Raw genomic sequence first — 17,435 nt, 5'->3', positions numbered from 1 at the left:
TACAGAAGTTAGTCAAAGTCATAGACATCATGCCAAATCTTCATAAACTCCTAAGGAAGTAGAAGCACTGCAGTGCTTTCTTTGCAATTGCGCTTGTGTGCTGGGCTCAGGACAGATCCTTTGAAATAATAACTGAGGAATTTGAAGTTGCTGACCCTCTCCACTTCTGATCCCTCGATAAGGACCAGCTCCTTGGCCTTGCTGACACTGAATGAGGGGTTGTTGTTATGGCACCACTCAGCCACATTTTTAATCTCCCTCCTACATGCTGATTTGTCACCACCTTTGATTTGCCCAACGACAGTGATGTCGTCAGCAAATGTAAATATGGCACTGGAACTGTGTTTAGCTAGTGAAATTACTTTTATAAGTCCATATTAGCTATATTTGATTATTGACTTCAGCATTTTACCAACAATAAAAGTTAAACCACCTGAGAGCTCTTTGCCTTTAACATCCCTCCATTTTGAGTAAAGGAACCACATTACTGTTTTCCCACTCAGAATGTAGAAACTTTAAAAAAAATCATCCTAAGGATCAACTTTCTTTAAAGCCCTTGGCTTCAGGCCATCAGTTCCTGGCAATTTGACTGCCTTTAATCTCATGAGTTTTTCAATGTCAATCGCTTGTGATTGTAATTTTTGTGAAGTTCCTGAATGTCTGCTGAAATTAGCCTGTCTGTTATTTTGGAGACATTTGAAGTATCCTCCACACTGAAGGCTGATACAAGAATAATGGTTTAACTTATCTGCAATATCTTTGATTGTTGTTATTAATTCACCAGCTTTGTTCTCTCAAGGTCCCACACTTACTTTAGCAACCTTCTTCCTATTTACAAATCCATATTAACTCTTATTGTTTGCGTTGATATTACATGCACATTTTCTCTATAGATCCATTTTTTTCTTTCAGAGCTTTTCAGTCTTTCTAAAGATTTCCCAGTCCCCGGCTAACCACCAGCCCTTTTCACTTTGTATGTCCTACTTGACTTTTTTCACTAACCACTGTGATTCCTTTATTTTATTTAGAGATACAGCACAATAACACGCCCTTCTGGCCCAGTGAGCCAATGATGCCCAATTAAATCCATGTGACTCCTTAACCAACTAACTTGTACATCTTTGGGATATTGGGGAAACCAGAGTACCCAGAGGAACCCACACAGTCACAGATTGTACAAGCTCCTTACAGAGAGCAACAGAGTTCCCTAGTTGTTGGAACTGCAAAGTGTTATTTACACTAACTGCTATGCTACTGTACTTGCCGACATTTCAAGGAATTCCCCCTTTCTAATTCGACTCTTGCTCCTGTATGGCACTGGGAGTAATCCTGAAATCCTACTTTTTAAAAAATTACCTCCTAACTGCCTATATTGGCTAATACGACTTCATCCTTGTGTCGCCCATATTGGAGATGATCATAAATACCATGAAAAATAAATGTTCAGTGTCTCCTCCAAAGTCCCTTCGAATTGTCAGAAGCCATCCTTGATCCTAGCATCAGAGAGGTAATTATACTACCCTGTTATCTCTTTTGGGGGGCAGAAATGCCCAACTACAGCCCTTACAGTTGAATCCTCTATCATTACATCCTTTCCATGTTTTCCTCCCTTGAGTGCTATGAACCCGGCTGCTAGTGCTGCCTTCCCCTGAGAAGCCACCTCTCCCAGAGCCAGGGAGATATCTATCAGAGTGGGATGGTTTCAGGGGGTTCTTGCATGTCCTGCCTTTTTCTACTCTGCCTTCCAGCCTGTGCAGCCTCTATCTCTGATGGGTTCTTCTGAGTAAGTGTGCTGTCCATGCAGATCTTGGCTAAATAGATTCTCCACAGTGAATCTATCCCTAGATCTAGCAGTTAAACTGTAGCTGCAACTGGACACATTTCCTTCAGGCATGGTTATTACAGCAACTGGAAGTGGCCCTGTATTCCAAGTGATCCTCCCATCCTTCTGAATCAACATAGCCTTCTATTTCTTTTTCCTCACATCTACAAAACAGAATGTGAGCAAGCAACCAACTGAAGTTTCAACAGCGAATGTTGAAATATTAACTGTTCACTTTTCCACAGATACTTGCTGACCTATGAGCTTTCCCCTATTTTGTGTTCTTATTTCAGTAGTAGCATTTTTAAAATTTTCATTTACTTGTTCACTCTGGTCATTTCACTTTATATCAGTATGGTAAGCATGGCCACATCCTAAACACATTATGAGTAAAATTTCTCCTGACCTTATTGAGCCAGAGATGTTCAGCACAGAAACAGACCCTTTAGTCCACCAAGTCTGTAGCATGCTCATTTACATTTATCCCACCCTAATCCCATGTTTTATTCTCCCCATATTCTCACACAGTTGGGGCAAGTCACAGCAGCCAATCTACTCACAGAGCTTTGGGATGTGGGAGGAATCCAGAGCACCTGGAGGAAATCCACGTGCTCACAGGGAGAATGTGCAAACTTCCTATTTTGTCCTTTATACTGTTTTGCTCTAAGACTCTTACCAGTTGCGCCACTTTCCTTGTGGACTTACCTTGTTTTTATGGCTGGAAGTTTTGGTCTTCTCATCAAACAGAAGCATCTAGTGAAGAACTACCTGTTCAGAATACTTTCACAATCTTCAAGGTCCTTCAACAAGATTTCCCTCCATCTGCTCTTTCCTAATTTTTTTTTTAAATCACTCTGTTTAAGTCTTTTTCCCACACCTTCTCTGCTGCCATTACATTTATTCTACAATGTGGAGTGAGGGCAGCATGAAGAACTGTAAATCCAGTCTAACCATTGTTCTAGACAAAACTGATGGAACTTCTCTGCTTCCCAAGACTCTTTGCATGGAACAAGTCTCAGTGCTTTGATCTAATTTGAAATGACATTAATCCAAACAGCTACTTTTAATGAGTGCTCATCAATTACCATGAAAACCACTCTGGCCTGACTTTGAGGTTGCTTTGAGATGATGAAAACTGTGGTGCCAAACACGAGCAGGAATACTGCAAGAAGGCCAATGCTCCAGGGCTCCAGGGAAAGTATTGTTTCATTGCCATAAGTGATCAGCACACTCACTGCACAGATGACAACAGCTGAAAAGAAATGAAGTAAATATGATCAATAATTTAACATACATTGTATTTCAGTGCATGCATTAGAAAAGCATGCTGAACTCATCTGAGAATTGTAGATAACCCAAACCTGTAGATCTGCTGGTCTTGATTTCCTGGTATGCTATCAAACAAGACATGGTCCCTGTGCCAATTCACTGTTGGAAATTACACCCCCTCCCTCCTCACATTGTAGAATCATGGATCCAGAACAGAAAGATGAAAACAAAATAATGCATCCTGATTTTGCAGACTTTTGTTTTATCCTTCTTGGCTATTATCCTTCCATTTTTCTGTGAATTTCTTTTTCCAGAGGGATCCATATCATTTTCTCTATTCATCATATTGTTCCCTCCTTTACAATTTTCAAAGCACTAGTGGTTAATCCAGGTATCTTTGCATTATTCTCCTGATGAAGTATCACTCACTTGTCTGTAGCTATTCTTACTCCATTTTGCTGATGGCTGACTAGAAGAATTGACAGATTCCAACAGAATAAAAGTGAAATTCAAGCAGATAAAGGAAAATGGCATGATCTCACCACAGACACCGTTTGGGAGCTCAAAGTCCATGCAAGAAAAAAAAAGCTGAAATGCTTCCTGTCATATCAAGCCAAAGATCACGGGAAACAATCTCATTTCTATTCCCCAGCAGTTTAGAAGCCAACTTCTCATCTCAATTCATTGCACTTGACTTTAAGAAATGGCGCAATGCAACGCAAAGGGCTTGTGCATTAAATCTATCCCTTCTCATTGGCAGCTTACTCTAACTGATCCTCACATTTATTTGACGAAGGTTTGCAATTTATTACAGTTGGTCTATTTGAGCAAAAATACGACAGCCAGCTACTACCATAATAACCTCTCACAGTCAACAAAAACAACGTGGAAGGAGTAATTAATAACCTCACACAATTCACTAGCAATCCAAGTTCTAACAAAGTCCTTGTTCTGAAATAATTACTGTGTCCTTCTTTGGCTTTTTAAAGCCACTTGACCCTTTGAGCATTTCCAGCATCATAATTTTAACTTTAAATACAAAGTACACTGCAGATGCTGTGGTCAAATCAACATGTACGAACAAGCTGGAGGAACTCAGCAGGTCGGGCAGCATCATTGAAACGAGCAGTCAACGTCTCGGCCCGAAACGTTGACTGCTTGTTTCAACAGATGCTGCCCAACCTGCTGAGTTCATCCAGCTTATTTGTACATGTTAATTTTAACTTTGCCATCCCAACTGTATTCCAAATGCAGTAAAAGTTATTTACAAGTATTACACTGGTGTTATTAAAATAATGCAAGATTTCAGATTTGGATATAGAAATTCTCAAGGGAATCATATATCAATTCTAGTGATTAAAAATGAACAACTTTCCTCAATATTAATTTAAAAGTATATTATTTAATAACACCAGTGTTTGCAAAAGAAGCTAAATACATTTGGCACTTTCTACAATAAAACCAGGGAGTAACTTCCTTTTAATGTCTTGCACCACTATACTACTAATTTAAGGTGGATAATACAAATTCTCCAGCCTTTTCTCATTCATTTAGTATCAATCACCTCCATAATGAGCTCATCTGCTTCAAGGGGATGGTTCGAAGATTTTGTAATCTTTCCTCATGACTTGACTCTCTGATGTTATCAAAGAAATCATCATTTTCTCTCCACACATTCTAGGTTATTTAATAATTGTTTTGGTGACAATCATGAAGCTGGATAAAGCTCAGTGCAGATCATAAGACTTTAGTTTTTTACTTAATCTATAACACAAACTCCAAATGTGAGAATTTCAAGGTACAGCTAATCCAAAGCATATTAAACTGCTACATGTAATTTAACTGGCCATATAATCTGCAGTTAACTTAAGATGCTAACACAATTTTGGCTTTGTTTTGGCAGCAAACCCAATGATACAAAGTAATAAAACTTAGTAATATTTAGTGGAAGGTGCCCACTTACAATTGAGAGTAATGGTTTCAGGACATTTGCATCCCATTTTGATTTGAAGTACTTACCTGTTTTCAAGCAAGGTTGTGTCAAGTAGAGAGAGCAATAATAAAGTAATGACAAGATTACTGCACTCAAACAGCTTAAGAAAATGAGGAAATTGAATAAAGTTTATAGATTTGACACTCAATGTCTCCAAAATATCAGACCGTAAAACTAACAAAATTCTGATTTATACAGCCAAAATAGTAAAAAATTACAGCTCATATGAGCTCAAAATTTCAGATTCCCACATTCAGTAATTTGCAGTCAGTTTCATTTCTTTGAAAGAAGTTGGGTGACTGCACTGAAACTGTGCTCCACTAAATATGATGTTGGAAGGCAATAAAGGATATCTCGATACTTTCCCCCAGTGCAGGATAGCATTCAGAGATTCTTTCTGCACTGAAGCATTGATATGATTTTTTGAACCTCAGCTTCAGCTCAAAGTGATTTTGCAGGGAGATCAGTTTTTTCCCCAATCCTTCCTGTTAATGCCTCATTACAAGTGCTCAGGAATGGACTTATTATCCATTCTGGAATTTGGATCAAGAGAAGATCCTGATATCTCCCTGACTTGCCTTTATGCAGCTCACCCAGGTGGGCACATTTGAAGATCATCATCTGGTATTCTTTTTTTCCCTCTTCCAACTCAGGCTCAGAAATTGGGAAAGTGATGGCCAAAATTAAATTTAAATAGGGTTAATTTGGACCGAAATGTGTGGACGACTAACTTGACTGAAAAGATTCATATAATTTCCAATTGAAGATTGCTTTCATTAAACTTTGTGAATAATTTGACAAATAAGCATTGCCACGGCTAATATTTTGGAGTTGATTACTGAATGAATCTTTTGAGTCTTCAAAGAATTTTATCACCATGAGAATTGAGAGTAGGGGACTTGATTTTATTTACGGCTGTGATAACAGTATTTAAATTATTTGTGCAGCTGATCACTTACACTTTTTGCGCCAAAATTTGTTTGTGAATTACACAGTGAATGGGAAGTGTTAGGTACAGCTTCCTCCCTCCCCCCACCCCACCCAAGAAAGTGATAACCCCCACAGTGGAAGACTGTCATTGATGAAGATTCATTACAATGAAAATGAACATTTGGAGGATTCAATCGTTGAAAGGGTTGCAGGAAGATAGTCTATTATCTACATCAGGTGTCAGTGCTGATTTTCAGTCAATCAGAAGAACACAGCAGCATACACTGGATGAATTCCCCCATTGACAAGTATTAGTAACTAAATCATTTTATTGTGCTGTAATAGTATTGGTAGTGTTCTAACTTGTTCTGTATTTCACTTAAATACACAATTTGTTACTAAAAATGGTAGTTTGACAGTTTTATACTTTTTAACTATTTCCATGAAACTTCAACTAATTGTGGCAGCTACTTAATTGGGCCAAAAGGTGTCCCTGTTAAGTGATTCCCCTGCATTTGCTAACTCTGTACGACTTCTCCAAATGGGTCACCACACACATGTTGGAACAGAACAAAAGTGAAAGAGAAAAGAACCAAAGCATGGACATCAAGTGATTAGACTGAAATATACAGTGTCCATGATGTAACTATCATTCAAAAAGGAATTCAATAAGAAATTGGCAGGGCTATTCTCTTTCTCTCAGCCAGTGCATGTGGGTAAGGAGAAAGAATAGTGGAGTAGGACAAGTTGGATTGCATCCAAGTCACTCCATCTTCTCACGGCTACATCAGGCAGGAGATACAGAAATCCCACACCACCTGGTTCAAGAACAGCCATCTCCTTTCAAATTTTCAGTTCTTGTACCAACTAGTACAACTGTCATCACTATGTCTAGCAACACTATAATCACTTTGCACTACAAATTCAGTTTAGTTATTCTGGCTTTTCTCAAACAGCAAATATTTTGTAAAGGAAAGTGGTGAGATTGAAAGGAGCTTGCATTCTGCCGCCATGCTCCCTCACCACAGATTTCCAGAAGAACTCAATTTACCCTTGAAATTCTATGCACTGGCAATTCACCCATGGCCAAATAACTTAAGTACAGAGATTCTACAAACCCCCGAGACCTTTAAGTTTGCATTAATACAAGCGGTTTATGATCTTCAAGTAATTTTAGAGTTTATTTTAATGAAGCAACAACATAAAAGCAGTGCCATTTCATGGATTCACAATATAAAACAAGAAAGGTCAGTTTTAATACTTACTGATTAACCCAACACATCCGTATACCACTGATGAAGTCTGTTCTGTTGGAACCGGTGAAGGACTGAGTAGCAATGAGCAGCTCAGATCTCGGTTTTTGAGCATAGTCAAGTGGGAATCTGATGCATTTCTGTCTAATTCACCATTTTCATTGGCTGTAAGGTTCTCTCTTTCTGGAGAAAGATTTTGTTTGTAGAGTGATGCTGGCTGATACCTAGCAAGTTTAAAACAAAATCAAATTTCAAAATACATTAAGTATACAATCAGATTTTGCAAACCCAACATAAACAACATTTCTGATTACTTAGTCCACAATCATCTGTAATCAGGTGAACAGAATTGACTTTATCACTGACATTCCAATGATTTTGCTTAGAATTTTGGACTAGTCCTTTTGAAAACTGATGGGAGGTAATGGTTCTTTAATTGAACTTTCAAATACCATTTATCTAAAAAACGATGAACAAAATATCTCCCAGTTCCAGCTCTTTCCACTTTTTGAAAGATGCTGGATACATATTGAATGTATTTTTACAAAATCAAAGACCCTCTCACGTCTCATTTTCTCACATCGTGCTTTTTTAAAGCTGTTAATATTTCTTCTTTTCACTAGCCAACATCTCTTCTGCACTCCTTTTAATATTACCACATATCCCCTGTAACATAGCAAACAGAACTGTACACAATACTAATGTTTTATATATTATATCCTACATCTTGTACTCAGTGCTTTGACCATTGAAAGCAAGCATGTTGAATGTAATTTACACTACCCTATCCATCACTGTTGCTATTGTCAGGTTGCTAAGAACTAGCAACTCAAGGCATCACGATACTGTACATCATTTCTGAAATCTCAATTACTGTATATATCCTATTAATTTTTGACATCCCAGAATGCATTGCACACCACATGCCACTGTTTTGCCCAACAGGCCCCCGAGAGGATCAAACAAACAAAAAATACGCCTTCTGCCAAGAGCAAAACTCGTTCACAAATATAACTGCACCAGCTGGATACAACCCATGGGGCATTCACTTGAAACCTTTTCCGATCACAGTGGTGAAAAGCAAAATGGTGATTTATAGAGAAAGAAGTCCTCAGAGGGCATAAATTCAACAAAGCTATGCGTCACCATGATGTGCAGGGCCTTTCTGCTGAAGACCTGAGCTGCAGAATGAATTGCATCACTGGCCAAGCTGTTCCCATACCCTTGGAACTTCCCCTTGTTAGGAACTGCCCCATGTCCCATGTTAGGCATTCTCTTTTCAGCAGGCCAGATTAAAGGATTTGATAGGTAATTAAAATGATGAAATGTTTTGGTACTGTTTTCTGAATCTGCAGGGAATAAATTCCCATTTACACTAATCTTTTACAAGAGGTGTACGCGATGCGTTGAATAGCCTTGGTGTTATGAATGTTAAAAACAAATGCTGGAAATCTGAAATAAAAGCAGAGCATATTGGAGACTCAGTAGACAGGAAATATGAGTTATCTGGTCAAAGACCCTTCATCATGCACAAGTATTTACCTGAGGAGGAGTACACATGCTGCTACCAGAGTGTATGCTAGGAGGGTCCCAATAGACATCATATCCACCAAGGCTTTCAAGTCAAAGAGAAATGCCATGATAGCTGCCAAAAATTCATCAAGATACGAGTAGTTAAATGAGCAAAGAGAAATACATGATCTAGAAATGATTCCTGCTGATATTAATGATTGGCTGCCTAAAAGACACAAGAAACATTTCTATCCACTGTTAACTCCACCACCAGCAGCCTCATTGTTGACAATTTACACCCCTGCCAAAGTGCAAATGACTACGTACTCGCCAACAATTTTTGTGTAGTCATTTTAGCCTTGCACAAATGTTACGTAAATCTCTACAAGATGCAATTGTAAATAACAGTATCATTAATATTGTTTGATAACAGATGCTGGAAAAAAATTAATCCTGTATTATCTGTTCTAAATGGTTACATAAAGCTAATCTTTGAGCCTGTTTTAGATAATTAATAAAGATCCAGCACAACATTCCAAATTGGGCCTTTAAGACTGACCTATAATAAGATATCCAGTATGTCAACTGAATAACAAAATGTTTATTATTGAATGTAGTTAAAATATTTTTTGATGAAAATAAAATTGATTGACAGGGTAATACTTAAGAGCTGCTGGTGGTTGAAGGTAACCCTTCTTCAAGCAACAATTAACAAATAATATTTAATAATAATAAAATAATAAAACATATACAATAACAAATAATAATAAAACATTTAAACTCAAAATAAAATTCCTCAATCATGCTCACATTTTCTGGAATGGCATGCATTTATTCACAGTAACATAAACAGATAAGGAGATCAAAAGCTATGCTATTGTTTCAGCCAGGAGAAAAAAAACATGATTTAAAAAAATTATATTTAGCCATGACAATAAATCAATACAATTTCAGGTGGAATGCCAAAACAAATTGTGTTACAATAAATGAGAAAGGAGAAATTTTAATTTAGTGGTTTGTTGCAAATTTCTAATTGAGTCCTTGGAAGTTACGAGTCAGTACTTTGAATTACAAGTTCAAAATACTTTACAACATCACTCACACAAGCTAATCAACATTATAATCCACTAATTTTCTACATCCATCTTTAATAGTGGGCATCTAACACATTTCTTCCTTCTCACAAATAAGTGATCAGCACAGAATCAGAACAGTCTGTGTGGCAACATTTTCCCTTCATCCTTCCTCACCAAGTAACCATGAGAAAACACTAAACTTTACAATTAAAGTAAGAACACTAAAGACTTTTATCTATGTGTACTGTGAGAAATGATTATGCAGACAGGGCTTATTCAACGTGTCTGGTCCTATTTTACTTTGTTTGCAGGGATTTATTTAGCATCACTGCATTAAACCCGCCAAATACAAGATTAACATTTTAAACCAATTAGAATCAAGTGGCCTGTCTGGAACTAAACTTGCTGAGAACAGATTTTGTTCCAGGTTTACATATGAACTTATTTTTTTAAAAAAAAATCTATCAGAGTGTTACTGAGGTACAGAGTTATTTCAAACCTTTGGCCCATCACCTTTTGTGATCAGCCCACCATCACAAATATTCTCCTCCTCACATCTGCAAATCTTTCAGTTTCATTCCTTCCTGTCATTATAACTTCACACAGCCTTCCAAGATCTCTGCATTTCTTCAACTCTATTTTTTGTACACCTTCCACTTACATTGTCTCACTCCATGAAGGCTACAGATCAGCAATCTGGACCAGGAGACTTTACAGTTCCCTCCAGAAACCTCTCCAGTTCTCCACAACACTCTCCTTGGAATACCACACAAAAGCATCCTCTTATAAACTCTTTTCATCATTTTCTTCTTGGGTAATACTTTATTTGAATAATCTTGGAGGCCTTTCCTTTCTGTAAAACCTGCAAGATCTTACTTCTCGTTCTGTGGCCAGCATGCTCTTGACCTTCAATATCCCAACTCTGCTAATTTGCCCATTATATACCAAGAATATTTTAAACCTACAAGATAAAGCTGACAATGATCAAAGTAAATACCACACTGCATTCTTAGGAAATCAAATTATTTGCTTCATATCACAAAATTTATCACTGCAAGGTAAAAATTAAATCAAAGCAAGTGCCTTTAAATTGCTGGAATTATTGTTCAATAGAAATAATCATTTTCCAGACTTTTCACAGATCAGCAGCAACTTAATGAGCTGAAAGACTCTTTGATACTAATGCCAGTTTACTTCAATGGGGCCAGTAAATAATAGACTTGAATTGAGAAGTACATAGATGTCTAGTCTGGCTGTTTATTATAAAAAGCACATTTTCATCTCTTCATTACTGTTTGATCTCCATGTGAATAAATGCCATTAGCTAGGTATGCCAGGTTATTTAAAACATTGTTGAATGAGGATACCTTTTTTTCCCCAAAAGGATTTTTATTTTTTGAATTCAAGCATTCTCATTAATCTTAGACATTTCCCAGATTATTTTTTAAAAAGTCACTTTTAAAGTGTAAAGGAGATTACAACGTCAATTCATCCCATAGAATTATAATTGTTGCTTCTCTGAACCTGGCATACCTGCTTCAAATACAATCCTCACCACCTGATTAATAGAGGCACCAGGATTTTGCATGCTTCGGGGAATAGCACGTCAAGCCCAGGCATGATTTTGAGAGATGAGGTCCCTTTGGGGAAGGGGTGAGGTGCATCAGCTTACCAGAGATGACCCCTGATGCCAGTGTTGCAGCAACTGGTGTCTGCCTCTTACTCACTTTTGCCATAAAATTGAACAGTAAACCATCTTGAGCCATTGCAAACATAATTCTGGGTAAAGGGAACATAGACCCCAACAGGCTAAAAAGAAAAAAGGTGAAAGTTCAAAACAAATTACATTTGGTACTACATACTAGTAATGGATACAATTATCAAATATAGAACAGCTAGTGTCAATGGTCTGGTCAGTTTTGTGTTTTGGATGCATTGTCTTTTTCAACCGTCAAGTAGGTGTGTTCATGTCAAAGCAGTATATTTTCACTTTAGGTGCAGAGCTTGGCACTTCCATGGACTGACATGCACCGACTTGGAAAGCAAGACTTCCTGAATCGTTTGCCAAATCCCCAACTCAAGATTATCCGGCAAAATCCAAGATGATTCCTTTATCACATTAACCACCTTTAGCAACTCATTCAAATACAAAACCACTTATGCTGGGGTGGCAGGGTGGAGTTACATCCTTAGCAAAGGGGCGCAGGCACTCGCTCCCTCTGCAAGCCAGCAGGTCACCCTTGGGCTAGGCGTAGCACCTGCTTAGTCCCCCAATCAGGGTCGCGTGAAGCCATGGGAGCAGATGGCGGACGGTCATATGAACAGCTGGTGCATATCACATGTCCTGGTTACACAACCACTGACACCAAGCAGACAATCTCTGAAGAGTACTGATAATGGCTGGAGTCACCAGTCTTGTAAAGACACTGCCCAGAAGTATACGGAACATTAATTGACAGGTTATTTGTGGTTGACTTACAGTTTTAGCAATGGAAACCTCTGGTCAGTCACTGAATTTATAGGTCTTCATCCCCTCATCTGGTACCAATACCAACATCACATTACTTAAGTATTCCAAAGGGAGGATGAGGGCTCATAATATAGCAAAGTGTAGTAGGAAGTTAGAGGATTGGGAAGCTTTTAACGAAGAGAATGGAAACAAAAAAAAACAAAGAAAAAATGAATTATGAAAGTAAGCTAGCCAAAAAAAGGATACTAGAAGAGTAAAAGTGAGGTGGGAGTAGATATTGGACCACTGGAAAATAATGCTCAAGAGGTAATAATGGGGAACAAAAATGGTGGATGAATTGAATAAGTACATATACTGCATAATCCTTCACTGTGGAAGACATTTGCAGTATGTCAGAAATTCGAGGAGTGCTTGATGGCTCTGGGCCTGTACTCACTGGAGTTTAGAAGAATGGGGAGGGAGGATGTCATCTCATTGAAACACCCAAGAGTGGATGTGGAGAGGATATTTCCTATGGTGAATGAGTCTAGGGCATTATCTCAGAATAGAGGGATTTAGAATGGAGATGGGAAGGAATTCCTTAAGCAAATGAGTCCTGTACCTGTGGAATACAATTCCACAGCTGGCTGGGGAGGTCAAGTTATTGAGTAGAGGTTGATAGGCTCTTGGTTAGTCAGATTACAGGGAGAAGGCAAGAGAATGGGGTTCAGGGAGATAATAAATTAGCTATAATGGAATGGCAGAGCAGACTTGATGGGCCAAATAGCCTAATTCTGTTCCTATGTCTTATGTCTTATAGACACGTGACATAATCTTTAGACAAAAGCCTTTAATCTCCCTTCAGAAAAGCAGTAGAATTAGGTTCCCGGGAAAATTAGCCAGGTCTTATAATTTAGTCAAGTGTGTCTGCTAAAGGATAAAATTTTAGACATTCTTTCACTATTCCTTGAGGGAAGAGAAAGACCTTACAAGCACAGATATACAGCAGGAAACTCTGACCTAAAGGACAGATGTGATCAGTTTAAGTTGACATTGTAGTTGGCACAGATATTGTGGGCTGAAGTGCCCACCCGTGTGCTGTACTATTCTATGGATAAGTGTAACCAGTATCAGTTTTCTCTCCCAGAAACAACTTAACATCAAGGCCCCAAGTACACTCAGCCAGATCCAGTGGTCAGGGTATGATGTTCACATGCTTCACCTGACCCCACAGAACTATGAACTCTGTCATGCCAGGAGATTACATGTGGACAAATTAAAGTATTTATTTTATTTATTAACATACAGGACAATTTACAATTAACCTACCAACTAGTACATCTTTGGACCGTGAGAGAAAACCCACACGGTCACGGGAAGAAAGTACAAACTTCTTACAGACAGTGGCGGGAACTGAACTCGGGTTGCTGGTACTGTAAAACATTGAGATAATCACTACACTACCATGCCACTCCAAAATATTTAAGGAAGTGCTCAAATCCTCTTTAGAAATGATGAGTTCTCATCAACTTCTGGGAATCCCTCACTGCTCAAGATAGAGAAGGTACATTCAGGATGATACAGAGAACCTCAAGTTGCAGGATCAAGAACACAAAAAGCTTTGCTTAAACTGCAGGAGTGCACCACATCACAAACTAACCACCCATTTTCCACCTATCTGTGGAAGAGTCCACGGTCTCTAACTAGGCCTCATCAGCCATTTCATAACCCACACAACCAGACTGAAAAACAAAAGTCATCCTTAATCATGTGGGAGTCTCAACAGAGGGAAAGAAATGTAACTGCTATCTTCCTTGGCTGCTCCAAGAGTGTCTATTGTGAAATGGTGTTTTCAAAGCCCATGAGGAAAAAGAACCCAAACTGGGAAGCACATGCAAGTTCTTCTGCAACTCAATAATAAAATTAATGATGATAATGGCAATTCAATCAAAACACATCAAAGAATATCACTCCTTTATAAAGTTATCCTTTCAATGATAATCTGTCTGCATTGGCAAATAAAAAAAGTTGGTCTTAAAGCAAGCAAAGCATGAAGTGTACATGGAAGTTTAGGTTTGATTTAGCAAAATAATAATGCTCTGACCATTTGACATTTTTGTTCTATATTTGCCCATTCACTGAGACCCCATTTTTACTTTCTATTTGCGCATCCATCCAGCTACAAAATCTCACCTGCAACCAAACCTGATGACATTGTAGCAACAACTGGAGTCTTCGTCTTAGGACTGACGTGGGCTAAAACTTTGAAAAGCAACCCATCTTCAGCCATAGCATAGATTACGCGAGGCATGGGGAAAATGGAACCAAGCAGACTGAATGAAGAGGAAAGACATGCGCAATGCTGCAAGTCAGAGTCACACCAGGTATGCAGTAAACCAATGAAAATTAACCTCACTTTAGGGCTCTACACAAGTTCCTAATTTCTCCTCATGAAGTGGAAAATGTGTTGCATAATTCACATAAATTTGTTCTTCACAATAAAAGCCCATGTTATTTCAATAAAAGGAACATATTTTTTTTTTACATCAAAATATGATATATTGAACTCTCAGTGCCTAGTGGAAATGGTACTGCTTAGCGTAACATTACGACATTGAATTCACTGCCAACCACCATCTCATTAACTGACTGTAACCAGGATGTTGCAATCTAGACTCAGTATTTGGCCAGTGGAAGTGATTAAAGAAAAGGGCTCTGACAGTAAATATAGGTATTAGGTTACAATGATTGGGGCTGCTTGTAATACCACTCCTACAGAATAATTTCACACCCTGAATTCATCTACATCATACACTCACTCATTGAATGGCTGCTGAAACAAGCTGCGGCAAAAAGGGTGCAAATGCAATCAGTACTCTCACCCCACTTTCTTCCGGCAATTTATGCCTTCAGGGGAAAAGCCAAATTAAAATGATAGAAGCTGTTTATAAAATACACATAGTAGTCAGGATTTTCTCCCATCCTAACCTAGGCCCAATCCCATCATAATCACTTTCACCGTCTTAGGCAATATCTTTGGCAGTTGTAGCAAAATTATAAGAGGGGTAGGTTAGGGTAAATCAGGATACACAGGCTTACAATGCTATTCAGAGTACAGGTCAGAGGATCAGATATTCAGTGCTGCTTAGGCTACATTCACTCTTATTTTTTTTTAAAAAAGGCATTAACTCCCAGTTCTCTAATCTGTGTGTACCAACAACAATAGCTACAACATTGATGATTGCAGATAGTTATACAGGAGTTGTTCAAAGGAACTCCATCTGTGTTAATGCGATCAGTTAGCAATGAAAACTTTATAATTTTATTTAAGATGGAGGTTTCAAAGTTTTTTGTTTGTATTAATAGATAAAATATCAAAAATACTGGGCATACTATACCAATACAACAAAATTGATCAAATGAGATTTATCGGCATTCTTGTTAAAACAACACTTATGTAGAGCCCTGCAGTGTAATCACTTAATAAAAATTAGTTTGATTTGATTTCATTCAAGTGTGGAAAGAGAAATTATGTTAGTCATATCCAAAAGTTTTAGAAAATGTTTCTCCTTAAAATCAGAAAAAATGTAACTTGAATTGCATACAGGTAACATGGGGTGAATTTAACCTACTACTACTATTGAATTGCAAATTTGATTTGGATGAGAAGCTACCAATTACATACTCTTCATAATTTACTCTTCCATTGATAATTAAATAAAATCAGGTGGGATATATAACTGGCGATCATAATCCCCTATTGATTACCTGGTAGAAAAAATTATCTTATTGTTTGTGTTTTTTTAAAACTTATTACAATTTATCTGGCCAGCAATGACTGTTACAAATACTCAACCTTACATACTATATGATAAACTGCATAGAACGACCCAGAGGTATTCCTTATGTACTAGAAACTAGAAAGAAAAAACTATATTTAAACTAGAAAGAAAGATGTGTTCCTGTCAGCCTGCTTAATGTGTGGGATCCACCTCAAGGGCTTCAGTTCAGGGTGAGAAGAGAATCAGTGGCGTGGGAAATCCCCTCCACTAGAGCTTCATATTGAAAACCTGAACCCTCTTAGTAATGGGACTGGAAGACTGGCTGACTCATGTACACCTTGCTGAAGTTGGCAGATTCACCACACCATTTTAGAATACTGGTTATTGAATTCATTTTTATCTAAGCTCAATAATATGGCCAAATTTACTGCTATTCATAAATAAAGTAAATTGGCGACATTTTTGGAAGTACAGATTATTGGAAGCCATTTTTCGAATGGTGGAATCTTTCTGATTAAATATTCAGTCTACTATAAAGAAAAACAGGATTTACAGTTAAACTAAAAAGAAATTGTTCATCACCAGTTTCAAACAACTTGGACATTTGACAAAACTAAGTTTGATTATAATATACACATTAATGCCACAAAGCAAAGCTTCGGCATACACAAGTACACAAAGAAATTTGCTGATTAATCTAGAGATGATACCTGAATCAAATCTGTACAGCACAACACTAAGCAAAACAAAACTGTTATAGATTATGCCATGTAAACAAATGCAAAGAAATACCAGGACGTTTATTTATTCAGAGATACAGTATGTTAAGAGGCCCTTTCAGCCCAACGAGACAGCAATGCCCAATGACACCCATGTGACCAATTAACCTATTAACCCGTACATCTTTGGAATGTGGGAGGAAACCAGAGCACCCTGAGGAAACCCGTGTAGTAAAGGGAGAATGTACAAACTTCTTACAGACAGTAGTGGGAACTGAACCCAGAAGTGAAACTGGAAAATTACAACAGTAATCCTCACCAACAACACAGCTTGGCTCAAAGCATGTCTAATAAAAGTGCATGCCACTGCACAAAGTGGAATATCAGAGTCTAAGAGCCATGTGACTTATTTCAGCCTCTTTCCTTTCAAAAAAAAAATTCCAACACAAAATAAAGTTTAGGTGTACACAGGCAGGCGATTGACTTTCTTACGAAAAAAGGGAATGGCTGTAAAGCTGATTAATTGGTCATTGGTTAAAGACCAGACATCTGGAACTTTGAAAATATTAATACACATAAAATGCTGGAGGAGCTCAGCGGGCCAGGCAGGATCTATGGGAGAGAGTAAAC

The 17,435-nt window shown here is 37.9% G+C and overlaps 1 protein-coding gene across 5 annotated transcripts in view; it reads right to left on the bottom strand.

Annotated features, from left to right (window-relative positions):
• slc7a2 (solute carrier family 7 member 2) overlaps positions 1-17,435 on the bottom strand; it is a 116,317-nt gene that overhangs the window by 6,555 nt on the left and 92,327 nt on the right. For all 5 annotated transcript variants that reach the window (XM_059989283.1, XM_059989285.1, XM_059989282.1 and 2 more), the window contains 4 exons: positions 11,528-11,664; positions 8,810-8,912; positions 7,280-7,491; positions 2,908-3,074 (listed from right to left, as the gene is read on the bottom strand). In XM_059989283.1, coding sequence (XP_059845266.1) covers positions 2,908-3,074; positions 7,280-7,491; positions 8,810-8,912; positions 11,528-11,664 — 619 coding nt within the window. The remainder of the gene's footprint in view (positions 1-2,907; positions 3,075-7,279; positions 7,492-8,809; positions 8,913-11,527; positions 11,665-17,435) is intronic.

This window comes from Hypanus sabinus, chromosome 14, assembly GCF_030144855.1.
Source record: "Hypanus sabinus isolate sHypSab1 chromosome 14, sHypSab1.hap1, whole genome shotgun sequence".
Classification (NCBI taxonomy): domain Eukaryota; kingdom Metazoa; phylum Chordata; class Chondrichthyes; order Myliobatiformes; family Dasyatidae; genus Hypanus; species Hypanus sabinus.
This window is presented reverse-complemented; position numbering and strand designations above follow the sequence as displayed.